General features: G+C 37.8%; 1 protein-coding gene and 1 pseudogene across 1 annotated transcript; one reads left to right on the top strand and one right to left on the bottom strand.

Moving 5' to 3' along the window:
- The first annotated feature begins 1,212 nt into the window (after window positions 1-1,212).
- On the top strand, window positions 1,213-7,102 carry LOC147855483 (uncharacterized; annotated as a pseudogene).
- An 11,050-nt stretch (window positions 7,103-18,152) lies between these two features.
- On the bottom strand, window positions 18,153-19,850 carry LOC147855482 (uncharacterized). The gene has a single exon (XM_087330079.1). It carries the CDS (start codon window positions 19,848-19,850, stop codon window positions 18,153-18,155), a length of 1,698 nt encoding a protein of 565 aa, XP_087186205.1.
- Window positions 19,851-22,468: the final 2,618 nt, after the last annotated feature.

Raw genomic sequence — 22,468 nt, 5'->3', positions numbered from 1 at the left:
TGTGACATTAGTTTCCTCGACACCTACATACACATCGTCATCTTTTCGACAATTTGGCGAACGTCCTCCCCGGTCCGAGACCCCGGTGGTCCCGTTCAAGCGGAGCACGCACGCACACGCATCTTCGCAACAACGTGTAGTTCTTTTGTTAGCTTACTGATCAAATTTTTTCTACTCAACTCTGGTAAGATTACAGTGTTTTCTCATAGTTTCCTATCATATTTCATGCACGAATAGAGAACTCAAGCAATATTTCCCAAACAATGCTGCCTAGAACAATATGCAAAGAGAATTATGTTACGGGACAACTAACCAACTAGCACTTTTGCAGCAGGATTGTCGATGTGGAGAGATTTCCATATAGTAACCCCATCATTCGTAGCAATAACCATGTGGCCTCCTCTAGTGGAATGCAAAATCTTATCCTACTCACAACAAAGGAAAACACAAAACATAAATCTCAATTTTTGCAATACCCTATATTCACATCTCCGGTGGTGATCGGACTTGGAAAGAGGTGGAAAACGTTTTTTTTTACATTTTAAAACAAATGCATAAATAGTCAGTTCAAAAAATATGAACCGGCTAGATTCCGATTTATGGGAAATTGTAGCCCGAATCAGTTCTGGCTCTCCCCAACATTGGCCGGCAAAAGTCTCAACCTAATCGAAATGTTGACACTGTTCCGGAGACTTCGCCTAACACTACTCCCTCCCTTCAAACTTCATAGGTGTGTTGTAACTCCATGCTTGCCATAATTTACAAAGGTATTGAATCAATCCTCATTATTTTAGACAAAGGAAATTGACTTCTATCTCTGACTTTAGGTCGAGATATGTGCATTGTACGAATACCCATTGTTTTAGCGTCAAATTAACATAACGACAAAATGTGCCAAATTTAGGAAGCATATCTACCAAATATTTTTGAACCTAGGAATAATGATCAACAAAGTCCACACACTTCAACCACTTGTAATCATCAAAATGACTAACAATCAATCAATTGGGGTATTTCTTTTAATTTGCCAAAGAAAATTGGATTCTACTAACTAAAAAAAGGTTTTCCTTGGTGCTCTTCCATCTTCCACAACATTAAGAACCACACAAAAATCTATTGATTGTTCCTTCCCTAGTTAATCTCTTTGCAAACATTAGACAAGAAGATACCACACATTTACAAGAGGTTCCCAAAGCTACTGCCATTATAGCAATGGCCATATACAAACGCAATCCTTTATTCAAGCATGGAGATAATTCAAAGTGATGGATAAAGACCAAATCTCCAAATTGTAAAGTAGGAGCAAATACAAACAGAGAATCATGACCCTAAAGCCCCTGGGAGGCAAGAATATTACCTACATGACTCATACAATGTTAAGCAAAATAATATTGTAGTCTTTAGTTTTAATAACCCTCTAAGGAAAATATTAGTTATAGGCTGAATGTATGAAACATATTCATATAATAATTTGTCGGAAAATATCATTTATTATGTAAAATTAGATAATGGCGAATTGGGTTATAATGTAAAAGGCACCCTTTAGGGTTTCCAACTTGTAGAAATCTTATATCGATGAGGCATTTGGGTGCCCCAACTTTGGGGTTACCTTTAGTCCTCATTAAGAGCCAATTTTCCTTTTGTAGTGTTTTTACATAGATTAATTGAGATATAAATGTGTCCCACTTAGTAACTATTTACTTCATTAAGATAATCATATTTCTTAATCATTACCTTGAACACCGGGTCATTTGAAACAGGTAATATGTCGCATTATGAGAACACTACGTCGGAAAAGGGCACAAAAGCACGCAGTTTTCAAAAAGACACGACGCATGCGTAAAGCTTTTCAGAAAAGGTGGCAAAATATATTGAATTTCAACATGACTACCACTTTGAGTCATAAGTAAAATGCCTCCAAAAATACATCACCAAAATTACAAAATAATGTACAACATGTCTACCAGTTACAATTATACATATTCGTGAGTTTACATCCAAAACAAATTTACAAAGTTTCCGATCATGTAGTAAAACAATCCCCAGCTTGAACCAAACCAATATATTAAGACATGTTTGATGGACTAGAAGAGCATTCTGACGTCTCATCCTCATCATCAGTGGCAATCAAAGCATTATCCTCATCCAATTCCAACCCAACATCTTTGTGGTTATGAGAATTGCTTCTGGTTATTCTCTGTATTTCGTTTGACACCATGTTTGGGATTTTCTCCTTTATTATCTTGATAGTTGCTTGTCTTAGATGACCTGATTTTGTCAATGAGAAGTCATATACTAGTATGTCAACACGGTCTAGTGCGAGAGTAGCCGTGCTCGGTATATTCTTTCTTCTTCTCTTTCTGCTTGAACATCCGACATCCTTAACCATCTCTAAAGAATACTTTCCTGTAAATGCATCAGTTGAATTTGTCTGATACCAATGGACTACTATTGACTTTGTCTAACTACTTTCTTCATCCCTTACTAATTCAATAATTTTTGCAATCCAAAATGGATGGCCCAAGGTATCGTCCCCTGCTAATGTTGCAACCAACATTCCCACTTGTAGTTCTTGCAAATTACCTTGCCATCTTGCCTCAACAGTACGTGACTTTCTTGGTCCCACATAAATATCTCTTTGCAGTGGCCGAACTAAATCATGAAGCTCCATATTATTCGAATGTTGTTGATGAGTCTGCGATATCGTTGATGTCATCCCAATGTTCCATGTGAATGGGATACGGATTGGCCATAAACCGGCGATGTAATTATCTAAAATGGTGCGTTGATGGGTGAAGAAAATCTCCCACCATTCAACATCCTCATCATCGGCATACTTCTTAGTCCGATCAATATTATTTTGTTTCTCTACTAGACATCTCAACCAATATGCCCTTTGTTCATCAATAGTACTATTTGGTGCTACATTTTTACGATCATCATATGGCATTTGTTGTGCACCATGTAGAGGTTCATCTGGGATATGAAGAAGGAGCCTACAACCTTCTTGGGGCTCCCATTGTGCACTAGATGAGTATTGTTTCGCAAACAACACCGTCATCTTCAGGTGGGCCGATCTTTGTTTTATGAGGAAGACATGGTTGAAACTTATATTATTAAGAGGTGCAAGCACCCTACCTTTAGTCCCGTCACTATCCATGCAGAAACGTTTAAAGTCGTATACTTCTTCCAAGTGTTGTACTTCAAGCTTTGGTGTATATGCTTAACTAATCAATTTGGATAGCGTGGGAAGTGTGAAAGCATTACAGCGAGCAAGTTTCTTTGAGAACCTACTGAACATTTGATCTATGTGATCATGGATATGACCAACCAACAAGAAGTTAACCTTTATCTTTTTAAATATGCCCCTCTCTACTAGCATGCTTAGATAGCCGAAGACAGTTGAGTTCTTATTCTCTCTTGCTGTGTTGTCTAGTTGCACATATAGAACTGGCGGGAGTATACCTGACCATGATTGCAATACCCTGTGCATGACAGTGACAGTAAGATTAGGGTCGTTGTGGATATTGGGATAAGTTAAGAACACTTGCGGTCTTATAGTTTGACAATATGTCAAACAACCCACTAGATGCATTTGCACGAGACACTCATCTCCAATATCCTTGGGGAGTCTTTGAAAATGCGGCAAACAAGTTTTCTTTTGATCCATGCCGTCAATAATCATGCACATATACTTTTCGGGAGATTGAAACGCTTTTTGTCAGTGATGCATAGCCTTAGTACGTTCCAATGCTAACTTTCACGATGTTCTTTTAACAAGTTCTTGTAATTCTTGATCTCTACATCTGATTTTCCACCCTTGGCCATACTTTTTAAACTTGCACATATTGAACAGACTCCCATTCGCACCTTTCGTGGGATAACCACGTTATTAAATTGTAACCTCCATAGTCGATTAAAATGCCTGTACTGTATGTAAGGCTCAACATCGGAAGACATGTCGTCCTTGTACGATTGGTAAACTTCCCTTCGAGTAAAGTTATCTGACAAATGAAGTCTTCCTGTCGTTGGCATAACTTCGCACTGTTTTGAAAAATATACCTCCATCCACCTAATTGCCTGTTGCCCAATTTGACCCTTACATCCAGAACCATTTTGATCGAACTGTACCCAGGAGCCCTTCACAAGTCGCTCTTGAACTCGTTGCAGCCGCATATTTCCAATGCTATGAGTGATTTTAAAAGCTGCTCGACAACACTTGGTATATAGTCCAAGGAAATATTCAACTTGCGTTGAATTAGGCCCTGCTTTGTGATCCAATTTAAGTTGCATATGCGAAAGAAGAAATGTATCTTGCTCTTCCCCATTAAGCGACAAGTATTTTTGTCGTGTTTCACGTAACCTTGACTTTCCATAAGTTGATAGACAGAGATTCGCACAACACGATTTGTTCAAGTCGCATAGAAGTTGACGATCGGAACATAAGAAATTAAATCTCTTTTCACTAACTTGTCGAGGAACTCTTTTAAATGCTAGAGGTTTAGTAATGCTATTGTTATCTATCGACGAAGAATCGTCCGCTTGTAAGCTTGCATGAAGAGGGCCATCAATAGGATCAATTGAAAACAGAGAATTCGAAGTACTAGGAGCCACACTTTTCTGTTTAAGCCGCGAATGTTTTTTGTGGTCGTACTCTTCTATTAAGAAATACGAGTTGTCTGACAATGAAAAGGGGGCAATAGAAAAAAGAGATGTTCTACTTGTAGAAGAAGACATTTGAGGGAGTCTAACTGTATTCTAAAACCTTCTTTTGAGAAAATTAAGGAATGCTGAAGCCTAACTATATAACTACCCAAACACTTAGATTAACTATATTATTTTCCAAAATTTTCCTAAAAAACAAATAATTAAAAATTATTTTTTATTTTAAAAAGAATGCTAAAGTCTTCTATATAAGGAGGTTAGAAATTTCATTTTCATTATCACGTGAAAGAATCCATTGAGCTCAGAGCACGGGCCAATTTTCAAGCACTCAGAAGCACATCGTGGACAGCACTACCTCTGGCACGAACCATGAACAAGGGAAAGACAATCGTCAGGTTAGTAATATTCATTACATTTTTTAAGATTCCTAAAGATTCCTTAAAGATTCCTTTCCTCAACACATAGAAATTTTATTTTATTTTGTACAACGAACTTGGAAAGCAATTCTGAAAGCCAAGACCTTCAACCAAAATCCGATGCAGTGCATCGGATTTGCGTTGAAAGTCATTTTTTTCAACCAAAATCCGATGCAGTGCATTAGATTTGCGTTGAAAGGTCCTGCCTTCAACCAAAATCCGATGCACTGCATCGGATTTTGGTTGAAAAAAATGTTGTTTTTGCGATAAAAAACTATCGCATGGGACCATAAAATTGACGTAATTTAAATGATAATTTGCGTGATTTAGATAAAATTGTACGTTGTTTCTATGTTTTCACCAACGTTTTTAATTTCAGTGAACCCAGACAAAAAGTTCCTTCATTTAGATTGAAGATTCGATCTCCGACAAAACGAGATTCTGGCTCCTTCATGAAGTACACGAGTAAAAAGAATTTATTTGACTCAACTGGGGAAGGAGGATCCAAGTCATCTGTGGCTACTACCAAAATCAACAAAGGTAGTACGCAAGAGGAGAAAACGGTTGAGGTGAAATATAAGGATTATCCCGAACTTGAATGGTGTCTCTCTTATGTCGAGGAGGATGGGGTGCTGTTATTGATAACGGCAAAATCGGACGGGGAAGGGAAACTTCAGCTTGGAAAAACATTTAATTACGGGCATGTAACCAAGCTAGAGTACGAAGACATTCACTCTACAAGTATTTTAATCGACGTCTCAAGCTCAGTTGGCAACAGGCGATTGCGACTTGATGAGGGAAACCTAGTACCCGAATCTTGCAATCCCAAGGCTTTGCGTAAAGACCTGCAAACGAAAAATAACTTGTTGGTAGCTCTTCGGCCGTACGTGACAGGAGAGATGATGACCGGTGAAATAGAAACTCCACCAAAAAAGTCTAGGAAGACAAATCCTGTTCAAAAGAAATATACTAAACGACCACGACCCGAAGAAGAAGAAGAAGAAATATTAGAGTTCGTGGAAGAAGAAGACGACCAACAAGTCGACGTCGTGGCTCCAGGCGGACAACTATCTTCTGGTGTCCTGACGTCAGAACAAAATAAAATAAGAGAAAATATTGTGAAGACTAAACTTGTGCGCAGGGGCCAGCTATTTCATTTGCCCATTACTTCTATCCAAAGGCCCCCCATTGACCCCGTGACTGGAAGACGTCCCTTGGAAATTAGGGAGCCGCACTCCGTCCATGTGCAAAACCTGAAAAGCAAAATGAAAATCAATCCTCACGCTACTGTGGTGCCATTTTTGGTAATGGTTGATCAAGAACAATGCCCAACAGTAGCAGATTTCAAGTATAGCTCTGCAGACGATTACACATACTATGTAATCGGAGGATCACATTCGGCCGAAGCTCGACGACAGCTTGTCAAAGAATATCCTCTCACACCGTTCTTCAAATACACCGAATGTAAGGTATATGCAGGACTAACTCACGAGGAGGCGAAGCTGCTCGCATGGGACCATAACAATGACAACGATTATAGGCAAAAGATGTCATGTATAGAGAGGATAAGATTTTTTCATCATGAATACCTCGATGCCTTGAATCGTTTTGGTCCAAGATTGTGGCCTGGATTGCGACGTTAGTGTTTATTGGAAGTAGGGATTGCAGTGGATGAGAGTACCAAATCCGAAGGTCTCCGAAAATATGATTCTTGGTTTCAACTAGCTTTTCGGACCGGAGAGGTGTGGGATCTCCAAGACAAAATATTCTCTATGTGGGAGCGGAAAGAAGTCAAGGGGCAAAGATCAAAAAAGGGAAGAATTGATCCACAAGTTGAGATGAAATCAAAGACCAAGGGAAAAAGCGACTTGGTAATCAAGGAGTTACCAGAGGACATGAAACTTTTACCTTGGAGATCATTACAAGGTATCAAAGATGATAGATTGTTAATATCCGTGCTATCTCGAGTGGTCGCCAAGGAATTTAGTTTGGACGAGATGGTAACAGACTTGCAAAAGTAAGTGTTTATAGTATACCTTTTCATGAAAGTCTTCAATTATTTTGAATATCTTATTTCTAATTTCATATTGATTGTGCAGTCACAAGGTATACATGAAGATTCAGGAGTTGATGATGCAAAAACTGAGTTTACCGACATGGGAAGAAGTTGAACAAGCCTGCCCGATAACTTCTTCCTACAAGGCATTGGAGGAATATTTTATTGTATTTAGAGAATGGGTATGTGTCTTTTGAATGTTGATATGTTAGAAAGTAATGTTCCCTGCTAACAACAATGACACTTGCAGAAACCATCAAAATCGAAAAAGAACAACGACAATAATGACGGTATTCCAGCGGCCTTCATCACGCACTTAGAACGTGCGAAATATGAGAAGAGAATGACCAAAGGGAAGGAAATGGAACTGCCCGAGGATTCGGAGACTGTAAAGAGTTTTTTGCATAGGTCCGATCCTTTCAAACAGCTTCATTATAGTGTTTTCAATGGCGAAGTATCCCAGATGCTCGAACTGTTACCGAGAAGGCACTACACTTTGCTGATAGCTGACATACCATATGGTTTCCGTATTGCGGGATCAACATATGATGATGTGCCTTTCAAGTACCCTCAGATCGAGAAAATGGTAAAGGATTTCGCAGAACTGACATTGGCCCCCTTGTGGAGGATAGTCATATTTCATAGCATGGGGCAATCACTGTCAGTCACAACAGCTTTGAAGTCACGTTGTCATGCCACTGAACACATGCATTGGTGCGTTATAGTTCGCTTTTACTCATTACAGTACTTCTTATTATATGTACACATTTACACCTCTAATACTTGATTTTCTTTCTCTATAGGATCAAAACAAATATTACACGTAGCCCTGGCGATCGAATGGTTAGTGCGGTCGAACATTTTTGTGTGGGCTACTATGATTCAATTACAAAGAAGAAGGCTAGAGCACATGTCAATGAGCGTAACGTGGTTAACTACATCATGTGCCTAGCTGTAACCAAAAAATTAAGACATGTGTCAGGGGATAAAAGTATGGTGAACCCTTATCAAAAACCTCAAAGATTGATCAACCGCCTCATAGAGCTCTTCTCGAATCCAGATGATTGGGTCCTAGACTTGTTCTCTGGCACAGGTATAATATATATATTTAATTTCAATCTTGTCTATCAAGTTTAAGACGTTACTTCTTATATATACTTGTTTGTGTTCATGCGACCATTAGGTACAACGACAGCTTGTGCATTGAAGATGTTTAGAAACTGTGTTGCATTGGAGAAGGACCCTGCTCAAGTTAACTTCATCAAAATGAGGATCACAGGAATCTGGGACTGTCCAGATCAGGATCAAGAAGTCGGAGCAAAACACATCAACGAGACAGAGATGTTCCAGATGACTTCACGAGAACCAATGGAACCAATTGATGAAGAAGCAGGGGAGCTGGTGGACCTGGAAGATGTAGCACAGTTTGACCATACATCAGATTCGGGAGAGCTTGGAGATGACACGAATGAAAACAGTCTAGAACAATCAGCGTAGAGGAGCCTGCTCTGCCTGATTTGCTTATAGATTGATGTAGATGGCGTAATGTAAAAATTGAGGATTTTGAGGCATAATGTTCACCATCACTTCATATTATATTTGTATATGAGAACATCTGTAATTGTTTATCGTTTAATTAAATTCACCTGTTCATAATTTCCCTTTTTAATCATTATTGGAACCGTTGTTTGTATTTACATATAATTGGTCACCATGCTCTTCTTCAGTTTGAGATATTAACATGATATTGTAATTTCTCATTTCCGTTAGCATGACTGTATATGAAAAGGCGAATTTTTTTGATAATAAGAGGTTTTTAGTTACCTACGGTTCAAGTCTACTGGTTCCACATAGTATAAATGAATGTCGTACATAATTGTTACTCTTACCAATTACATTGTCATGAACTATATGACATTATACAATGAAACTATCGATATACCCGTCCAACAAGTGGGGTACTACTTTATTCCTAAACCCAAAACCACATATTTATAATTACGGTTTATGTAGTTTTACTCTACAATTTGAATATGGATACCAATTTTAGAACTTTATATTGAACCAAGTCTTCAATTGTGCTCCATGATATGCAAATTGACACGAATGTGGACACATATACAATTTAGTAATTGCTAGGTTTTTTTTGTTCTATATTTAACCATCAAGTCACAAAAGGGGTATGCATGCATCGTATATTTTCGATATCCGGCTAAAATAGGGTACTTTTCTACATCTGGCCAACTATGCCAAAAGAGAATACGACATATTACCTGTTTCAAATGACCCGGTGTTCTTGGTAGATTTCTTATGTAGTAACTATCTATATAGTTAAGAATACCATATTTCATGATCCCAACACGAGAATGGTTCAAGCTTTCAACCCAACATGCTAAGAGTCGAGGCAATGAGCCCAATACATGAAGAGTCGAGTTATGAGGCCAATGCAAGAGCCATCATATTGCAGTGAGCCTAATACATGAAGATTTATGTTATGAGACCAATGCCACAACCATCATATGATGAGGTAACACAAGATATGCAGACCAACAATTCTGATTGGATGAGCCGAAAGGAGACCAAACACTCAAAAAAGAGCACAAAGAGCACATGCATGCATTTTGTCTAGCTTACTTTGCGAACAAATGATGCTAATCCAAGAATCTTGTCATTGGAATAATATCTTCCTTGGTTTAGGTCCCTTAATGATTCAAGTTGCACACATGTGCATGATATACACTACATCTTTGGTGAAAACTTGAAAGAATGGGAAGGGAGGACAATGATGCCAAATGAAGATTTTTCGCATTATCCATTACTTGGTCATATGAGGTTCAATATTGAAAAGCTATGGCTTGAATCGAATCTCATCATTAGATCTATGTTATGATCGAGGAAGATCGGTTCTATAATGGAAAACACATCTTATAGGGTTTAGAAGTATACTTCTCATAGGGTTTAGTCATACAATGGAAAATGCTTGTAATGCGGCCATAGGGTCCATGAGTATAATCGATAATGATCTAAGATCATCAATGATTCTTGATATTAATGTAACAAATTCAGCCACAATGGAGAAAATGTTTATTTTCAAGAAACCATAAACAAGCAAGGTGATGAAATTAGGACAGTAATGAAGCATAATGCTAAACTACAAATTGTTATTATTGACAATGAAGGTCTTACAATCCATGTCCATACAAAGTGGTATGGAACATCGACAGGGGTCTTGAATTCATCTCACCTTTCTTTTTTATTTTCCTTCTTAATTTTTTATTGTGATTAACATTAATTAAGATGATAATAGTTGGTATTAGAGGAAAGTTAACGTTTTCTTATGTTGGCTTGTTTTTGGTGTGTTGCAACCAAGTTGTAGGTCCCATGACACCGATATCCCCACAATGGTGTGTGTGGCAGCACTAGGTAACATGGTAACCTGTTACACAACACGCGACCTATTGCAGACTTGCTACATACTCGATGACTTGCTATATGTCTATGTGAGGTACAACAAGAGACTTGTGCACAATAGATGTGTGTGACTTAGGCCAACAACATGTGACATAACATGCAAGCTGCTACACATCAATTTCATAGGTGACCTGTCCTACTACCTACTGTCAATAGCATGCCACATAGTTGCACTTGATGATCTTTGCATTTGGTGCTCTCAACATCAACATCAACACTGCTAGTATTTGGCATCGCCTACATTCGCTCCATCGTTGGCGAAAATTCTATCTACATTAGTGGTGGTAAAAATAATTTAATATTATTAATAAAAGAATAATTAAAACATGAAAAAACACAATGCCTCATCCACACTCGACATGGCTCTATATATGGTTGTGGTGGTGGGACCTACCAAGTATCCTCTTGGAATCATGCCTTTTTAGGGTTGTTTTAGATGTACCACTCTATATCAATAGCTATATGTAGGTTTGAGCCCTACTAAGCCTATTTACGTGCCATACCGAACTCGTCGGTATTTCACTATGTTGTGCATAGCGCAAGGCAAGCAAATTCCATTCTCTAAGGGTTGCTTCTAAAAACAATCTTTACCATTGTATGGAGTATAACCAAGTGGTAAGGTAGCAATTTTTGATACTGACATGCAAAGTTTCAAATCATTTTACTCCAGGATCCCAAGGAGGCATTCAAAGCGTTGCTCATTCATAGCCTTCTTGTCTAACTTATTCTTCTCACTCGGCTTGGAAGGCATCACCACCTTTCATTTCTTTCTTGGAGAAACATTACCTTTACGAACGGTATACTTCTTGCATCAATTATGCCATGCAAAGGAACGAGTGCAACCAAGGGCCACGCAAAGATCATATAGCCTGATTGACTACGAGTTAGATAAGCTACGTCCCTCTTTAAATCATTTTACAACATTCCAATAGTTACCGTGAGCCTATTCTTCGTTCAAGCTCTTTTTCCATTTTTGAGATCAAAGATTTTCGCTTTAAAGTGGAAAGAAAGGTCCAAAGAATCTTCTTGTTTGAGTTATTTGTGTCCCCGGTTTAGGGTTTTTTTTCTACTTTAATTTTATTGTTGTTTTTCTATTTTATATTATCTAATTGAACAAAATAAATAAATAAATAAAATATGGATGCACTCTCGATGAAAAGTTCCTACATTCTTATATTTGAGGATATTTATTTTTACAATTGGGTTCAGTAATTAATTATATCTACACAAATTTTCTTAACCACAACAAATCAAAAAATTGATGAACCATAAGATTACACACATTTGCGAATTCTATCGTTAGATAGACGAGTATCACGTGTGAACAATTTGCTCATGATAACAAAAAGAAGTGTTTCTAAAACTTGAGATAACTTTAAAAAATGTAGGCATTTTCTCTTGCATTTGTTTTGTGCAATTTGGGGTCCCAGAGTTGGACTTAAAGAACCAAAATCACCTACGTGGGCATTGTTTGCAGTTCATCCTTATATTTTAGCCTTCTAGTCGACAACCATGGTTGAGCCTCAGGGAGTTAAAGAACAAACATTTCATTATGTCTTCTCCATGGTTGTTAAAAAATCTTAGAGTTGTAATAGTGTCTGTATTCTCATACGTCCAAAGGGGTACATACGTGAGATTTTTTATCAAATGATGTTGTTGAATCTTGTCCAATACTATTATGTTTTCTAACATAAGTTCCTAAATATTACCAATTGTTTGCTTTAGACATCTCAATGGCGCAAATAAATGACAGACATAAATTGTGACAATACACCCATGGCGCTAGCTACCACGTACACTACTATTCCTATTGAAGCATATTGGCACCAAATAGAACATGACATCAATTCTACCTTAATTGAGCTTTATACGATTTGGAAATCTCAGAGAATTCGTGAATCTCGCGTATCGGATGCACGTGAATTCTTCCTTGAAAGAGGAGAAGCAAGGTGAACCATCCTTTGTTATGAAACCTTACATAGGTGATAAGAAGGAAGGGACCGACGAAACCCTTAGTACATGGCTCTATCATCGGGAGTCTAATTTCAAGATCCATCCCAAGCCCAATCATACCAAGATTGCATATGTCAATCGTGAGCTTGGGGGTAAATTGTTGTTTGGTGGAGTGGGTTCTGCAATGCCCAAAAGTCGCCTAGTGCATGGGATGACTTTATCAATATTTTTAGGAAATAGTTTTCCAATTTTGTCCACCTCAAACATTCACCACTTCTCCACCTTGAACATTTGCCTCATCTAACCTTCTCATCCAATATTCTCCTTGTCAAACCTTGGCCTCCTCCAACATTCAGATAAGGACTAAACTAATAATATGAGTGTGTATAGGCCGAATTTTCCACATAAATGTTTTACATATGCTTCCAAATTGCACCTATAAAGTTACGAGCATTGTATTAACCAATAGGTTAATTACTATTGAGTATCAAATAAAATTTATATATCAATATAGAATCAACGATCAATAAGACAAACCATCTAGGTAATAAACAAAATATAGACACATAGCATGAAGTTTCCAACAAAACAATAGACTAAACCCCTACTATTTGGTTCAATTCCTCAATGGTTCCACTCATGTTTCACTGATATAACTTCGTCACAATAGACTCGAGATTCGTTGTCTGGAGATAATACATTTGCTAACAAAGCTTGGAGATTCCTCTCAAAACTCTGATTTGTGGCAATGAGCTCTCATTCTCTTTTTATAGGTTTCATGAGGTCTTGAGAAGATATTGCATGGACTATCAAGAGATGCTCTGGCAAGAACACGTCTAATATGAGAATGATATGATCTTACCTTCAAAGGCCCTCCAATCAATTCGGTTTGTGGAATGAAGAAGATCATGGATGAAGAGAAATGGGAAGTGTAAGGTTCATGTACTACTAAATGATATTGGAAGGCCCAAAGAAAGGAAGTTTTTGGCCTAAAGATATGAAGATAGGAGAAAGCTAAGGTACAAATCAGAACTCGGTGAATAGACTTGGTTGATGAGAAGTCAAGTACACCAAAGCTTCCAATTGTAATTGTGAAGACATTGTGCATGGATGATGGAAAGAGGAAAGGGGAAAATATATAAGAAGGCCCTTTTGAGAAACACGGCACAAGAATAGACGTCAAAATAAAAGAAGAGGCAAACAAGTCTAAAAAGATGGAAACCAATGAAATGGGGCTTGGACATAGAGAAAACCATAGACTTAAGGGAAGTCCTAGGGATATCAAAGGAAGGATATCGTGAGGTTATCATAGATCTTATGAAAGAAAAAAGAAATTTGAGAATGAGTAATGTGAGAAGCTAATGACTATACCCACAAATGCAATTAGAATGGAAGGGTCTACAAATAACGAAAAGATTGTGACCAATATTACGAGCCTAACCTCACTTGGTGAGAGCTACCATAGAAACCCTGATGAAGTTTGTGGACATTAAGGAACCTAGTCGTTAGTGGCTTTGATAAACATTGATCTAAGATGAATTTAATGTCTAGAGAGCTACACAGAAGAAAATGGAGATGGCATGTCAACAATAATCATGGATGGAAGATAGAAATGGCAATAATATCCAAGAAAGATTTATATAGTGTTTGGCAATATATTAAAGTGTCAATCAAAATTTTGTGGAAATTGACTAACACTCTTCTTCTTTTTTCCAAAAAAAACTCCTTCCATTAGTTATAGAATTTTACATATGGGATTAATATATACAAATCCCTAGAGGGGCGCGATAGGTCCACCTTATGTGGATATCTACCAACTCAATAAAGGGGTGGTCGACCATTGTTGGATGAAGGCTAGTCATTGTCTTTCAACTCCATCGGAGTCGCCCTTGAGGCCATCATATTGGCTTTTTAGAGTGGCTACAACTTCACTCCATATCTCTTGCATTAACGCTATTGAATGCGCGGTTTGGTTGGAGAAGACCCGTCGACACCGTTATTTCCATGGAGTCCAAAGAGTTATTGGGCTGACCAATTCCAACACAACTTGAGATTTGGCATTGATAGGTTGAGTGGACATTGTCGATGGTGGAGAAAAAAACGTCTTCTGCTTTTATCACCAAAGTCATCCCCTCCTGATTCTCGTAATTGTCAATTGGGGCCTGCCATGATAGCCAACATACATTTCCCCACATGATTGAGCCTTGCACCTGACATAATTGCAATAATCGGCCAACCCCCTGCCATATTCGATGAGCCTCTAGGCAATCCCACAAAGCGTGTCAGATTGATTCTATTGCATTGGGGCACACTTCACAATTAGGAGAGCTAAGGTTCCCACAATGCCATCACCAACCAGTAGTGACCTATGTATTAACAGCCACTAGAAAGTGGTGATTCGTCGTGCGTGTTGTTGTTTCCAGTTTTTTTTCCAAAACTTGGTGATAATTGTGTGAGGAACCTGATATGTGTCCTAGACCTTTGTAGCAGCCGGGTCTCGAGCAATTTGAGCAGCTAGAATATGGCGACCCAATCTAGTTGTGAATTGAAAGAAAGGGATGGGTTTGCTTCCTTGCCCCGCGTAAGATCATGCCATATCCATTGCAAAGGGTCCCAACTAACCTTACGTAACCACGTGTTTTCGTGAGTACATATGTACCAATCTGGTTGTACTTTGACACGATCAGGATCCACAATCCATTTATGCCCAATGTACGCTAGTACTTGAACTGCCTTATTCTATGTTGGTGTCTTATTGTCTTGCAATTCAAAGCTTACGATCTTGTCTGGTGTTTCCCTACCTCTTGGGATAAAAGAACCCTCCTCCTCGTAGCCTATCCATTTCTCTATTGTCGTCCTTTGATGGGTAGCTTCCCTAATCAGTAAAGCATTGATGATTTGGCTAAGATTTGGCATCTTATCAAATGATCTTGCAATAGCTATCATAATATTGTGGATTTCCTTATGATTATTAAACAATGGATTTCCTTATTAAAGGATAGATTTTCAAGACAAGGAAAACTTAGTTCAATTCCTAATTGTCCTATAAAACCATGAACGAAATAAAGATAGTCTAAAAAGGAAGGTAGTTCATATTTTCATGGGAAAAGGATTTTCCAGGACAAGTTAAGTCTCTGAAGTTTTATAATAAGAGTCTCCATGAGAATATTAAACTATGAAACATGTCATTTGGGTAGTCTCAATAAGGAGGACAAGATGAAGTTGGAAATTAAGAAGCAAGCTTAAGGGAACACGAAATTCTTGTAGGCATACAAAGGGACAATTATCAATGATCTAGCAAGGATGTTAAGATATATTAATGCATCAATGCATATGGTTTGATGCTCCTAACAATTAGAGACAAGGTGTTGATGATATTCAAGAAGCTCACTAGTAAAACGTCATCAACTTTGTTGAAAATCAAATTCAGAACCAACTTTGGCAATGCTTGTTTGAAGAATGTCATGAAGGATACTACGGTTAAAAGAGTGCAAGTGGTACACTACTTGACCTTTTCCAAGACTAGAGTGGGCAGTGGGACAAAGAACCAAGACAATGAACAAACAAAGTTTTAGTCGAGCATTATAGGAAACTTGGAGAAGGGGAGCTTTGAAGGGAACATGTTATGGGGGCTAAGATACGCGATCAAACCACATGGGATGGAGATGATTCAATGAATGTAAAGATATGGCTGGTGGAAGCACGCCGAAAAAAAAAAAAAAAGAGGATGGAAAAAGATGCAAGGCCACCAAAAAATCATGTTGTGAGGGAGAGAAAAAGAAGAGACGAGATTATAAAGCTAATGATGAATGAGAAGTGTAAGGAGAAGGTAGAACTAGCTAGCCTACAAATTGTGTTCAAACATCAAACAAACCACATACATGAGGCACATGCTAGAAAAGAGTACTAAATAACTATGTAGAATTTGAGCTATAAGAGTTCCATGGGAGCACCAAAAAGGAATTTCATGATATTATCATAATTTGGTAGGAAGAGGGACAAACACTTGATATGAATAGGGGATAAAGATAATGAATGTCTCCAAATGTTCTAGAATGTTTATAGTCATTCCATGACCACACTAAATGTGAAACAATGGAATGATCCACAATGTAGGCATTAGATCAAGTATTTGGAGATATTCACTTGAAGGTTAATCTACAAACTTGGTAATCCCTATTCAAGTTACGATAAGTTCCAACTAGTTTTGGAAGATGGGAAACGATAATGTAGAGCATGGAGACAACCTGATTGCTAAGGCACTAGTAAAAGCATACAATGGGAAAACATGAGTAACAATGAGTGTTTCGCTATGCTATGTGGGTGGATAGAACCAAACATAACACAATAAACAATTATATTTGCCAATGGAACTTATGCATGGGAAAAAGTTGATGATGCCCATTCAATAAATGATTGTCTAGAATCTACTAACACACAAAATGTGAAGATTACCATCCACTTGTCTGCCAAAGGACATTTTCAAACTTGTCTAAAGTTTCGAGCAATGGTGGGTATGAAACCTCATATTTCTTGCTTGAAATCATGCTCCTTCAAAGACAACTTTATAACCTCTGATACTCACACATTTTTCACAATACAACAATGAAAATGATAAAGAATTCTTTAAAATACAATGCTAACAAACACAATAGTACATACATTACCAAAATGTGATGCACTTGCCTCTTATTTGCAAATGTACAATTAGTTATGACTTCACGTAAAGTAAAGCGAAGAATTAACATTAGATCGCAGTCAAGTCCAATAAAATAAACTTGAAAAGAAAACTAATTTCACAAAAACTAAAATTGCTTATTTAAAATAAACTAGGTTTTATTGTAGTAAACCTTCATTAGATAGAAATAGAAAATCAACTTGTAATCGTCACAAACCAAAAAAATCCATAAAGCATATCAAGAATACAAACCAATAATATCAATGTTTAATAACATGTTTCAAAATCAAACCCACACTACAAGAGCTTGTTACACATTTGATTAACGCTCTTAACTGAATTTGGTTCATCTTTATTTGTCCCATGACTTAACAATTTCTACTCAAATTTTGAAATTCTTGTTTAGATGTGTATAAACGATATTTCTATGGCTAGAAAGTATCCCCATTATTATTAAAGTATTGAAGTATTGCAAACTATAGGGAACACAAACTTATTAGAGAGGAAATTTGGGTATCAACAAGAAATAAGAACACTACACTACACTCTGAATAAACACAATTCTAAAAACACTTGGAACTCTATGGCAATCTATATTTCCTCCCATGAGGATGGTAGAGTAACGGAATATTGGTGGTGATATGAACTTGGGAACTTGCCATGGATGATTTAATTCCATTCTTGTGTGATTGGGAACCTTCATATTCATGAAGACATAAGCCGCATTCTTCTGTGGTGGTCCGGACATGTTGTTTTTACGCTCCATCCCCAAACATATTATTCCACCAAAACCTCTCCATACAACTTGTTTATTGATCATGTGTGCAGCCTTGATCCAATTGAACTTCAAAAAGACCAATGCCTCCCAACTATTTGATGCACATTGGGCACGTACCAAGCCCATTCGAGATAACTAAGTGATGCATATCGGGCACATAACAAGACCATTTTCATTACATTGATGGCATCGAGACACTTCAAAGTTGCGGAGAACCACTTTGCGGCTTCCATTACAAACCAAACATGGAACAAACCTCACATCCCCACAACAATCACATATTTTTTGAAACATATTTGTTCTGAGACCATCCATCAACTTTGTCAAAAGCCCTTCTTCATGTAGTTGCTTCACCTCATCTGATCCACCAATATATCTTCCCTTGATAAAAAGTTGTGGCACATGAGATACCCCCTTGACGAGGTCGTCCCCAAGCAAATCAATGAGCTCTTCTCTAAACTTTGAGTGCATCCAAACATCTCGATCATCTACCGAAACTCCCAAACCGCGGAGGATGAGCCTTAAATTGCAACACTCTTCGTAAGTCTTCCTCACTCCTCGAAGGCTAGTGAAATATAAGACCACTTTATTCTCTCCTCGAGGCGGACATCGGAGGCGATAGTTGGTGAGGCAGGATTGGAGGTTGCTTGCATCCCCCTTCCCACAAAGCGGATATTGGTTGTTGACGATTGCCTCACCGTTACTTGACACTTCCTCATCCTCATCAATGGGCATAATCTTAGACACGGAATGAAGATCAACACCAACATTAATAGTTGTCTTGAGAGCTTGCTCAAAAGTTTCCATGAGAGATGGATCAAACAAGGGGCTACTAGATGACCCATTGCTAGGTTGCCTAGCAAGTGTGCCCCCCACCATGTTGGGACTTTTTCTATAAGGACTCGACACAACTTGGTAGTGCAACAAATGCTCAATGTTGCCATCAAAACTTGACTTTCTCGACCTAGAATGGTAAGCTTTCTCCAATTGAGAAGGACGTAAATAAGATGGGGAATTTGTGGCACTATTGCTATTGAGAAGGAGCTTCAACCCCGAGGTCCTAATCACATTGGAGCCGACCAAAGTGTTCATGATCATCGTAGGCATCGCGGTCATAATATCACGTTCTTCTAGGTCAACAAGAGGGGTTTCGCATTGCGGGGGAGTTCTATGGGGCGAAACATTGAAAGGAGAGCTTGGGTGCAAAGGTGAATTGTTGATCACCGCCATATCTAGTGGATGAGAAAGGCAGTAATATTTCTTCCATATGGGAGAGTCGAAGTCAACATTACCGAGGGAGGCATCAAAATTACTAGGGGTGGTTCCTATGGGTAGGATAGAAAGCTTACTACCTCCTCCATCGAAACCACCCCTAAGAGGGGATGATCCTATACTCCTAATGTCTTCTTCTTCTTCTTCTTCTTCTAATCCTTCCATCAGCTCCCAAGTGTTAATCATCTCCATTTCTATCCTTTTACCACCATCTTTCTTTCCCTCTTCTTCTTCTTCTTCTTCTTCTCTATCTTCATCATCTTCTTCTTCATTTCCCACGAGAAATCCAAATTCATCATTTGCCCTAATTCCTTCCACTCTTGAGAGTGCAAGACCATCATCACAACAATCATCATCACTGTCCTGATAAAACGAGGCCTTCTGATCCAGATGACAATTGAAGATCCCATAGGAGCTTGATGTCAAGGAAACAACATGCTCTGCTCCTTCATTTCCTTCATAATAGAAGGACCTATTCTTAACATCATTGTAAACGGTGCGAGAATGAGGATAGAAGAAGGTGGGTTTCTTTCTTGGGCGCTTAGAAGAGACACAACCCATTCTTCTATTTAGGGTTTTAGTTCTAATTGGGTTATACCTCTCACCCTCAACCCTCACCCCCTCCCTCTCTGTCTCTTTCATCCATGAGAGACAATACAGAGAGGAAGAGAGAAGGAAGGTTTTGACATATAAGGCTATGAGCGGTGGGATCAAAGGTTGAACCTTCTCCTTTATAATTATGGGTCCATATGGCCCAAGAGTAGACCAAAACCTTTCCTTCCTATTATTATTTGCCCGCCCAAATGCCCGGCCCGCCTTGTGCCACGCTAACCCATATGGACATCTCACACATCTTCCAACTCGGATTGCATCATCTTCTTATTGCAAGCCCAGGTCATTAGAAAGTTGAGCCGATGCTGCACGCGCCAAGCCTGCGACAACTCATCCATGTCCAGTGCATTGTATCGAGGATTAAAACACAAGGGGCAAAGTTGGTCAGTCATGTGAAACCGCCTAAAACATTTCATGCTAATCACCCGTTTACTCGGATTCAACTCTTGTTCTCCCCTTCGCTATATCTTCATGCCCTTAGTAACATGTTTGCACCAAAGAGAATAGGTTACCTAGATAACAAGCTCGAGGAGCATCATCATGTGACTACCCGCACTGAATATGCAAGTCATAGACATCCAAATCATGGTTCTATGCTATTAGTTGACTATCTCCCTAAAACAACATGATGTCATCTCTCTTGACCAATGTGTAGGTTATAGACATTCCAATCATCATATTATTACCATACAGCATCTCACGCACATGTAAGGATTGAGCTAGAAACATGTACTAAGTCCATGTTCTAAGTCGTGGGCTAATATCCATATTCAAATCATCCCGTCTTGAATCCCTTGAATGCTAAACTTCTTTCAACCCTATACCCAATATGTACAAACATCGCTAATATGGAAAGTAGTTCAATATTATATCTACATTTATGCTAGAGATATGTATTTGTTTTAAACCATGTTCTAGAGTGTATGAAGATTGAATCACATCCAAATCCAAGAATAAATCACATTCCTTTCAGTCCCTCTATTGAAGATGCATAGTTGTAACTAGCTCTGTAGAACTTGTAGATGATCAATTAAAAGAGTTTCAACTAGATACTTGCATATGTAATAAGCCATAGGCAACATAATGAAGTTGTAAATAATGTGTGAAACGATGAAAAACTAGAGCTATGAACACCACAAATAATATTTTTTCCATAGGGCATACTTACATCCTAGAGGAACTGAAAAGGTATAAATTCTCTTAGTTCCCTCATATTTTTTCAAAATGTGCATTTTCTTGAACTCGTATATTTTCATGGATTACTTTCTCATTATTATCTCGAGCTATGTTATTTTCACTCCATTAGTGTGCATAGGTAGGTTTTGTCACTCCAATAGCATGTTAGCAATCATGCATTAAGGGTAAGCTTCTTCTCGTATAAGTAGGTGATATACGCCATTGATGTGAATAAGTACGACATGCATTACATACTTATATCACATCAAACATTGGTACAAATAACTTTATAATGAAACTCGTATGTGATCTAGGTATTATATTGAATTCAATTTATCTTCCATGAATACAATGTCATTATTCAAAACTTTTTTGTTTAGATTGTATTGAAGCCTATGAAAGAATTGATTATAGTTAACATAATTGTTGATATGTACATGAAACATAAGTCTTGTGACGAATTATCTCCAGGAGTTTTGACCTAAACCCAATGAACACATTTATTCTTCAAGTAATGTGTTTTATTGTAGCCACTTGTATGTATGTAAATGTATTTTCAACCTTTACTATGACTTCATTATCACGAAACGTCGTGTCATATTGGAACATGTAATATGTAAAGGTGGTGATGGGGAGGCTTAGTGTTGTGAAAACTAGAAAGCGTAGTCAATTGTAATGTGAAATTTGATCAAATATACATACATGATCTGAGTATGTAGTATGAACATTTGCATGAACAGTGCCAAATCCATTTTTCAAAGGTACAAGTACTAGAAGATTTAGAATTGAGTGTCATGAAGTCTAAAGTTGCATACCACGCTAGCAATGACATTACAAATGAGGGTTAAAATGCACTTTGAAGAAACATTGATTATTCTCTTAGATTAATCTTAAGTAGTTTGGAATAAGAGGACAAAGCTCGGTTTTTTTCTTAATCCGACTATCATTCCAAATATTGAATTACAAAAGTAAAATTATACAAGAGAAAAAAACAAAAAAAGTTATGTTAGTTTCTCCAGCTTTTGTACTTGGTCCTTGTGATCTTATAATACCAAGGCATATCTTTCATGGAAAAAAAAACACATAAAGTTTCTTTTCTTTGAAGGAACCCTTGAGATAGGTTCTCACCTTCAAGCTAATGTGATTAGTTCTAGTCCCTAAGTTCAATATCATTTTGTTTAGTGCAAGATATTCAATTGACACTATGATTAATTATAATTATAATGATGGTCTTTGTGATTCATGAGGGATTTAACAATATTAGTGAATGTTAATAAAGTTGGATTGACATAGACTATTAATGATCAAAGACAAATAAGGAAAAAGTAGAAAATAAAATAAAAAACTTAAAAAGATACTATGTCTATTCTAAAAGATTCTTAAAGAGTCAT

This window comes from Azolla caroliniana, unplaced genomic scaffold (assembly GCF_043228905.1).
Source record: "Azolla caroliniana isolate FFs.n. ecotype wild unplaced genomic scaffold, voAzoCaro1.0.p SCAF_14, whole genome shotgun sequence".
NCBI classification, from domain to species: Eukaryota; Viridiplantae; Streptophyta; class Polypodiopsida; order Salviniales; family Salviniaceae; genus Azolla; species Azolla caroliniana.
The sequence above is the reverse complement of the archived record's forward strand: the minus strand, read 5'-3'. Positions and strand labels throughout refer to the sequence as shown.

Bases quoted from the DNA above. Each gene is read 5' to 3' on its own strand.
- LOC147855482 (XM_087330079.1), bottom strand. From the start codon at position 19,850: ATGGGTTGTGTCTCTTCTAAGCGCCCAAGAAAGAAACCCACCTTCTTC.